Source organism: Ruditapes philippinarum, unplaced genomic scaffold (assembly GCF_026571515.1).
Source record: "Ruditapes philippinarum isolate M1 unplaced genomic scaffold, ASM2657151v2 ctg11502_1_1_1_1, whole genome shotgun sequence".
Lineage (NCBI taxonomy): Eukaryota > Metazoa > Mollusca > Bivalvia > Venerida > Veneridae > Ruditapes > Ruditapes philippinarum.
In genome coordinates, this window is record NW_026853159.1 from 18,024 (window position 1) to 27,996 (window position 9,973).

General features: G+C 30.6%; 1 protein-coding gene across 1 annotated transcript; it reads left to right on the forward strand.

Moving 5' to 3' along the window:
• Positions 1-8,140: 8,140 nt before the first annotated feature.
• LOC132735525 (proprotein convertase subtilisin/kexin type 5-like) lies at positions 8,141-9,888 on the forward strand. The gene is made up of 2 exons (XM_060722485.1): positions 8,141-8,633; positions 8,905-9,888. Exons 1-2 carry the CDS (start codon positions 8,573-8,575, stop codon positions 9,834-9,836), a joined length of 993 nt encoding a protein of 330 aa, XP_060578468.1. The 5' UTR covers positions 8,141-8,572; the 3' UTR covers positions 9,837-9,888.
• Positions 9,889-9,973: the final 85 nt, after the last annotated feature.

The following is a 9,973-nucleotide window of genomic DNA, read 5'->3' on the forward strand; positions in this document are numbered from 1 at the left end:
ATGGAATCACTGATGCATACCGTATCTTTTCAAATCACACATATAAAGAGGAAGTTTTGAACAGGTTTATTTGGTAGTGAATAATCATGTGGTTATATTATATATTTTTTGTTCGTTAAGGGACGCTAAAAGATATTTTATAATCTTCTTTCGCTTCTTGAAACAGGAATAACGGATAACAGTATTGTGACAATTCTTTCAGTACAATAAGTCTAGCAACTGTTTGTTTAAGCTTTATTTTGCCTGAATACATTTAAACTTAATTACATAATACATTCGAAATGTTTCAAATATTCTATTGTAATGCATCTTAAACTATATGTGACATACTAGTTGTAATATTTTTGAGCTTGAAGATACGTATAACCACGGAAATGAAGGATTATAAAACTAGCATCGTTTAGTCATGCTTAATAAATTATAATTATGTCTGAGCAAATTTCCTTAACGTTGATTACATAATTATCAACATGTATGTATTATTTTCATTTATAGATTGATTTGTTTATATGAATACGGAATGATGTGTTCTCAGGAAATATCAGCATTCTTACTAATATTTCTTGTTGATTGGTATTTTCTCGTAAGTATTTTACTTCATGATAATTTGTACTTTAACATTAAATACAAATGTGTTAATTTTAGTTACATGTTTTTTCCTTCTAAATTATTCAATAAAGTGTTGACATTATATGACATCTTTTCTTATACCTTATTTAATTATTAATTTTTAGTGGTCATGTTTAAATGTTTGATATATACATTTATAAAATGTTACTGAGCATATTTTAAGTTATTTGCATTGTATATTTGGAATTACAAATGTAAATATACAAATTTGGAAAATATAAAAATACACATTTACAGAATGTTATGATGGCTGCAAATCATGTTCCGTATCAACTTGCACAAGTTGTGAATCATCTTACTTTTTATCAAATGGCTTTTGTTTACGATGTCCCGCAAATTGTGAAAGATGTAATAGCTACGATGACTGTACTTCATGTAAGCCAAAAACATTTGGTTTGCACACAAGATGTACTTTTAACTGTGATAGTAATTGTCTAAATAGTGAATGCGCTGATGAAACTGGATAGTGTACTCAATGTAAGCATGGTTTTTATGGACTTCAATGTCAACACAACTGTAGTTTTTGTTTCGATGAACGTTGTGATTTACGTTCTTGCTCGAGTGGTTGTACAGCTGGATTGTATGTGTACAAAACCGGTTTCGAAACAATATGCCAAGATTGTCCTCCAAATTGTAAACATTGTAAGGACGAGAAGGCATGCTATATTTGCAATAATGGTTTTCACCTTTATAAGTTTAATGACAATGTTAACTGTGTGAGATGTGTTCAAGATTTTCAATGCTCGGACTGTAAATTGAAGGTTGTAACCAGTGTCAAATACACAATGATTCGTTAGTCTGCGCTGATTGTCCAGAAGGACAAATATTCAATGGTATAACATGCGAACCATTGTGTTCAAAGGAATGTTCTTCGTATTGTAATAGTACTGGAATATGTCAAGGAGAATGCAATGATGGGTGGACTGGTGAAAAATGTTCCAAACAATGTAACAGCAAATGTTTAAAGTGCTCAAAAGATAACATAAATTGTTGTCTACTGTGTATAGGTAATTTTTACTTAACCGATTGCAGTTTAGCAGGCAACCCGGCATGCATAGTAAAAAATGGTAAACATACATGTGAAAATACCAAACGGATGTAACCAAACATTTTGGGGCGATACTTGTGAGCAACATTGTCCTGGTGGTTGTAAAGATCTTAAATGTGATAGAAACAACGGTGCATGTACGAATGGATGTAAGGATGGACTGACCGGAGATAAATGTACTCAAACTATCACAATCGGTAAACAATCTGCAAATGATTACTGTCATAAAATCATTTTTAAGTAATATATTACTAAGTCTTTGTTTTTTTCCTATTTACTTGTATTATAGTGGCATTTAAGAGATATTGGTCCGAAAGACTGTTTTAGTTATTGTAGTTAGCCAGCTCTTGAATCGAACACTTTATATCGAGATTACGAATCTCTCGCTCCATCCGACTGAGCTTGATCTTAGACGACTGTTAATGCAGTTCATGACGAGAACATTGTTTCAGTAATCATTCAAGCAGAGTAAGCGTAATATCTTATGCACATTAATGTTATATATACAGAAACTGAAACGGTATTTTTATTATAGTTAAACTTTTACCTGTGATGATATTTTTCTAAGTAGTAAATGTATAGAATGTCCGGTATATTGTAACCAATCAAAGCCTGATTTTTATATCCTTATATTTACGTAAATGCTTTAAATGTTGTAAATCTTGGTATTATCAGTACAAACCCGGTTAAAAACGATATGTCAAATTTGTTCGTCATACTGTAATCATTGTTCGGATGTTAAACATGTTTATTATGCAATGATGGTTTTCATTTGTATAAATTTGATGAAAACTGATTCTCTACAGAAGAATGCGAAAGAGCTTGCTCATGGACGAAAAATGCGAATTACCGTCCCTGCCCAATTAAGTAGAAAATAAAGTCTCAAATGCTCGAGAGAAACTGAAAATGTTTGTCTACATTGCAATGGATCAGGATGTAGTTAAGTTTGCCATCCATTGTGTACATTAAGTGACAGAAAAAGAACATGTGGACATGTTGCCAGATAGTGTTTCAATGAGTGTATCAGAGCTACTGGGGCGAAACCTGAAATAAGTCAGTTTCGTGACTGATGTAAAGATCAGATATGTGAAAAAAATCTGTAAACCTGTACTGAAGGATACAAAGATGGATATCTGGTAGACATATATTTTCAAAATACTACGGGTTCGAGTGTATACCGGTTTCTATAAACAAGTACATTTTATGGATTATAGGACCTGATATATCATGAAACATTATTTAATTATGCTCTACAGTTCTTGTATGTAACTTCACGTGGTATAAAATATTAATGCAAGTAAATTTACTGAAGTTATAACCACATCTACGTCACACATAACTGACTAGAACCCCTGTATCCTTTTACTGAAATTATGCTTATGCTTATACTTCCTTTCCTATTTCATTTCATCCATTTTAATGTCATACTTATAAGTATTTTTGTTTAGTCATTTTAAATCAGCATTTATATTTTTTCTTACTATACAAAAAAAATGTTTATTTTTAGAATGTATTGCTTTATTGAATTGTAAAAACGCTTCTTTACAGCTTTCTTTTAACTCCTACCTAAATCATTAAATCATGTAGATAAAGCATAGAATGACTTTCATCAACAAGTGTTTAATTAGGTATATAACGATGTATTTCAAAATACTTTCTACTTTTACAAAGTACTTCCTCTGCTAGTAATAAATTCAGATACATAATTGACCAAAGAATCCGTACTTTGGCTGTTGTAATATACGCGTTTAAGTCAGTGCATAATTCATCTACGTCGCGTGAAATTTCATTCAATAATTCATTTTTGTACTGAGGGTTCCACTTAAGGAAAACTCGTTTGTATTGTTTTGTAACTTGATACACTGTTCGGACGTAAAAATGTTATATGCGCGTGATTGGAATACACCCCTTGAAATAGTAAATTTATCAAAAATACATTTATCAGTAAAACAAGGACTTTCACAATTAGCATTTTCACTAATACGGCAATTTACCACACGAAGGTCAAATGCGTTGTTACATAAAACTAACAAAGATTGCCAATGCAATTTGAATCATGATCAGTCGGTGCACATGGTAAATACTCGTCCACTGAAAAATCTCTTTGATCTCATAACTGTGAATCATTTTTTTATCCATGCTTGAGATTAAATCACACGTACCCACGGCATAATATCACGTGCTCACGACTGAATTTTCTCGTGTGCACGATTTAGTTACTCGTGGCCACGACATGGTATTTCTTGCGCACCACTATCTCGTGGGCACGACTTTGGAATTCGTGGTAACAACATAATATCTCGTGCACACGAGTTAAATAAACACACACACGCACGCACGCACGCGCACGCACGAATGCACACACAAACAAATCACCTATGTGCCCCTGTATGAAACTGTTTATAATCATTAAAGTTTATTTAGAATTTAACTTGTCAATGTTTCAATTAAAATGTCAAATCATACTTATAAAAGAATTTTATAAACTGGGGATATTCTATTTTTGTTGCACATTCAGAAGTAAACACTTTATATTACCCCTATTATTTCCTTTAATACCGTTTTCTCTATACGGCACTTTTGCCTTCCCTGTATAATTCACCTTTGATGAAAAGTTTGCAACACATATGATCGGGACAAGGAGTCTCCTGATCTCTGCAACTTCATTCGGGTATTGTTGACTTCAACAATATGGTTTTGTCAGCCTACTCGCATTTGCACGCACTCCTTTTCGGGAGGGACTGCAAATATTGCGACAACGGGTGTTACTTTGTTTGAATTGTACTTACTTCTATGAGCACGCTGCAAAGTAATTGACTCCTTAACATTTTCAATGCTCATTTTGTTTTCAAACAAGTCATGGGCCTTATCAACACAGTCTGAGAGGGTCTCTCCCTTAACTTCCGTTATCCCGAAAAAATAAAATATTATCCCGCATACTTTTATGGAAATAATATTTAAATAATTTGTTTAATTTTTACAACAAACAAAAAAGGAAAATTTTAAAAGCGTCATAACTGTTTATCGAAGGTTATTCGTCTACTCTAAACATGAAGATTTTTTAAATATTTTAAGTCTTAATACATACTTTTATGAAGAGATTATCGTCTTTATATGTTAAATATTTAATATATATTTTCGCGGATCCATGGATGAAATAAGAAAAAGGATATACATTGCCGTCGTTGATTGGACCTTATATAACTTAAATCTGTTTATAATTGACATATTTTAACAGCCATTCAAATCGTCACATACATGTTTTGCAAATGCAGGAAAATGTTTCGTTTAAAAATAATAAAATTGATAGCAAATTTGTATTTTTTTCCTTAAAAGTTAATGTCAATTTCTGTTTACTGCTATATATTTGTTGTCGTCTCAATCTTTGTTATTACTCATGCGAATAGTGTTTAAACATGTTTTCTTTTCTATATCTTTTAATGCGTAAGGGAAAGACAGTTGATAATGCTGCTGGAACGTGTTGTCTCAGACTTTTGCCCTTAGTTAAAATTGTTGTTACGTGAACATAATATTTTTAACTGGATTCTAAAATCTGAAGAAAAAAAAAGATATGTATGTATACAATTTATACACATTTCCTAAAAACATTTTCTTTTCAATCATTATCTTTTTATAATTTTAGATTATTATGTGTATAACTATAGGATAGTGATGTTTACTAAAAAACGGCAGCTTTTGTACTTGTCTAGCAATGTTTGTTAATAAATTATTTGCTCGTTAGTACTATTAAAGACGTTTTCGGTAGTTTTTTGTGCACATCGTTGTGCGCTTCCAAGAAAGATAATCACGGATAATTGCTCTTCAAAAAAAGAAGGTCAAGTTGAATAATACTCGGATAACTGTTTACATTTCGGCTATAAGCAAATAATAAGTAAATAATAAGAATGAATATTTCTAAATGTTCAGGAGGAGATCGGTTCAAAAGAATAAGAGGTCGTTTAGACAACATCAGATAAAAGATTTCTCCTAGCATTAGTACGACAGCATTGATGATGATTCTGCGCGCGTTACCCCACCCACTTGTGGTATAGTGACGAAAATGCGTCGCCACTTGATCGCTGGCAGACAAGTGTGGAAAAAAAATTTAAAATGATATATTTTAAAAATGTAGAAAAGTCAAATATCTAAGAAATGTTCCAATTTTCATTTTTTTCTTTGTATATTTAGGAAATAGATATCAATTCTGAGTGATTAATTACAAAGCATTTGAACGAAAAACGTGCATTATTACACTACAATACACGTAGTATTAATATCTATTTCAATTCTAACACGTCAAGAAAAAATACAATGATTATTATATAGCTGGATTATATGTTTGGTGGTTAAAATTGTTTCCAATATAAACGTTCTTTAAAGGCTGTTCTAGTTGGTTGAAAAAAAAGCTGTCGTTAAATCTACCTTATGTAGAAACATTTTGAGAATAACGAATTTTGCAAACGTTGATAAAACTTTGTTTTTTTTTTTTATTTTAAAGCAATATACAAAGTATTAATAGTGAAATAAATTTGAAATTTTACTCGTTTGCGACATTGAAATAGCGTTCTTGGTTTGATTGTTTTGCACGTGCTTTTTGGCGCTACATTGAGACGTCACGTTAACAACACTTTAAACGTCTGTACAGCGTTTACGACTAAATTTAACATATTGGTGTTCGGATTCATGTTCTAAGTTAGACCATTTCTATTATTTTAGATAGTTTTCACAACAAAATTCGACAAAAAAATGTTTTCTATTTATCAGATTTTTCCAAACAAAATGGCACCGTCAATGTGTCGGTTTGGACATGCACAGGGAGGTAATAAGAACGACGAGTGTATTGTTGAAGAATAATGCACGCGTCAGGCCTTCTTTGTCTATATAGAAAATTTGTCGATAGTGTTAGAATTCTAAATACTTGCTTAGGTATATTAGTCGAGTGAAGAAATAATATGGCCTTATATAACTTGTTTTAAAAACATATTCAGTATCATTTACTTCATATAACATCAAACGAGATAAAAAAGAACTTTATATTACAACATGTTTTTGTTGTATATATGACAATCCATTTAGTAATAACACTGCTATTTCTTTAGAAAGCGTGGTAATTTTAACAATTGGCATATGCGGTAACAATTAAAAAACTGCCCGTTTACAAAAAAAGAAAAAAAAAACACGTCAACAAATATTTTTATTTCTATTTTTGAATCCACCATAAAATTTTACTTGATATATCAAACATGTAGAAAATTCTATGAAAGAAATATTTTGATAGCTTTAATAATTTACAGAATTTATGTTTATTTTTCTAATTTTTTGTTCAAGTAAGAGGCCTGAAAAACTCATTTTTTTAAAGAAAAATGTTCAGATTTTCGTTTTTTTTTTATACAGAACCCTTAGATAATGCAAGTTTTGTATATTATTATGCTTATTGTGTGTGTAATAAGCTGTCTTATACATTTTTATAACACAGTTTGGCTATTTTGACAGTTTTGAGATATACGGTTACCATGGAAACTGCCATTTTTCGAAAAATCCAACACGTCAACATATATTTTTATTTTTGACTTTGTCATTCAATTTTACACAACATACAAAAAAGTTAGAATATCCTATGAAAGAAAATTTTCAATATCTTTAATTATTTTATTTTTCTTATTTTTTGTTCAGTTTAGAAGCATGGACAACTCATTTATTTAAGAAATATGTTCAGATTATCATTTGTTTCATACAGAATCAATGGTTAAGATTATATTTGCATAAAACAATGCTTGTTGTGTGTATTAAGCTATCTTATACATTTTCTATTTGTTATAACACGGTTTAGCTATTTTGACAGTTTTGAGATATACGGTTACCATTGAAACTGCAATTTTACAAGAAATCCAACACGTCAACATATATTTTTATTTTTATTTTTGAATTCGCCTTAAATTTTACTTATCATACAAAAAAAATTAGAAATTTCTATGAAAGGATTTAATTTTCATAAAACTGTAGAAATTGTAATAGTTCATGATCAATATTAACAAATTAATCATAAAATTTAATTCATGGGGAATTTCAACTTATTTTTCATGCGTCAATATTTTCAGTTTAAATCTGGAATTCATGAGGGCTTATTTGTGAATATAGGAAGTTTCAATGTTACCACCTTTTGTAAGTATGTTTTATATTTAAAGTACTTTAATTACATGTCTGATACTCTGATACATTTTACATTTTCTTAAAGTTAATTATTATTCACATAAATAGGCATGATTTAAGACTTGTTCTTTGCAAAGAAGATAATAGAGTTTATATAGTTTATTAATCAAAAACGATTTTGTTCTATTTTGACTGAATCAATCCGAACAGTTTTGACTCTAAAAATAATCTTTTAAAGGGAGTCACTGATGCATACCGTACATAATTTAAAGAGGAAGTTTTTAACCGGTTTATTTAGTAGTTATTTATCAGGTATTTATAAATTATAACTTGTTCGGTTTAGTGAATGTTTAGTGATATTTCTTAATTTCTTTATTTTCGCTTTTTTAAACAGGAATAACGGATATTATAGTTACTCTTTTAAATTTAAATATAATAATATGTCTCGTTTCTTTTTATTTAAGCTTAATTTGTTTTTGTACCTTTAAAACTTTGCATGATACATTTGATACGTCTATACATTTTATTGTAATGACTACAAATCACGCATACAAAATACAAACCTTTAATACTAGACTGAGTTTTGAGGTAAAGATAACACAAAAAGAAGAATAATTAAATAATAATTAAACTAAAAATAGTTACGCTAAAACATCTGTAGCCCCGTGTGTGGATTACATTATTACATGTATTATCTATATACAAAATTCTCACTTTTAGATTTGCATATATGAATTCGGAATAATGTTGCTTAAGGAAACGTCAGCATTTATAGTAGTATTGATTGTCGATATGGTATTTACTGGTAAGTTATTTTATTTTAATTTGTACTCTAAGACTATAGATATGTGAATTTCTGTTAAAACACGTTATTCATGATTGCATCTATTAAATGTATACATTTTTTTATTTTATTATTAATCCTATGTTGTTATTGTTTTCTTTTTGTGATCAAATTAAGAATTACATATTTTTATAATAAATATGACTTAGCATATTAAAAGTTCGTTACATTGTAAATGTGGAAATATATTCTAGAGGAATATGTAAATTAGCAAAAATATTCATATTTACAGAATGTAATGTTGGCTGCCAATCATGCTCTGATTCAACTTGCACAAGTTGTGAAGAATCTTACTTTTTATTAAATGACTTCTGTTCACAATGTCCTCCAGATTGTGAAACTTGTACGAACTGGGATAAGTGTACTTCATGTAAGCCCAAAACGTATGGTTTGCACGCACGATGTACTTTCAACTGTTATGGTAATTGTCTAAATAATGACTGTCAAGATGATACGGGATATTGTTATCAATGTCAGCCTGGTTTCTATGGACATAATTGTCAACACAATTGTAGTTTATGTGAAAATGAACGTTGTGATTTACGTATTTGCTCGAGTGGTTGTAGAGATGGATATTATGAGCTTACAGCTGGTGTCGAAACAATATGTCAACCTTGTCCGTCAAATTGCAAGCAATGTACGGATGCAAGAACATGTTATATTTGCAATAATGGTTTTCACCTCTATAAGTATAATGACAATGTTCACTGTGTGTCATGTTTCCAAGACACGCAATGTCCGGATTGTGTTATTCAAGGTTGTAACCAGTGTCAAATACGCAATGATTCGTTAGTCTGCGCTGATTGTCCAGAAGGACAAATATTCAATGGTAAAACATGCGAACCACACACATCATTATGCTCTAAAGGATGTTCTGCGTATTGTGATAGTAGTGGACTATGTCAAGGGGAATGTAATGACGGCTGGTCTGGTGAGACATGTTCAACACAATGTAACAGCAAGTGTTTAAAGTGCTCAAAAGAGAACGGAAATAGCTGTCTACTATGTAAAAGTAATTTTTACTCAACCAATTGCAGTTTAGCCTGCAACACGGCATGTATAGTACAAAGTGGTAAACATACATGTGAACATGCAGACGGGTATTGTTTAAACGGATGTAAACAAGCATTTTGGGGCAATACCTGTGATAAATCTTTGTCCTAGTGGATGTAAAGATCTTAAATGTGATAGAAACAACGGTATATGTACAGATGGATGTAAGAATGGGCTTTACCGGAGATAAATGTACTCAAAGCTATTTTCAATCGGCGAACAAGGTGCATATTATTACTGACGAAAAA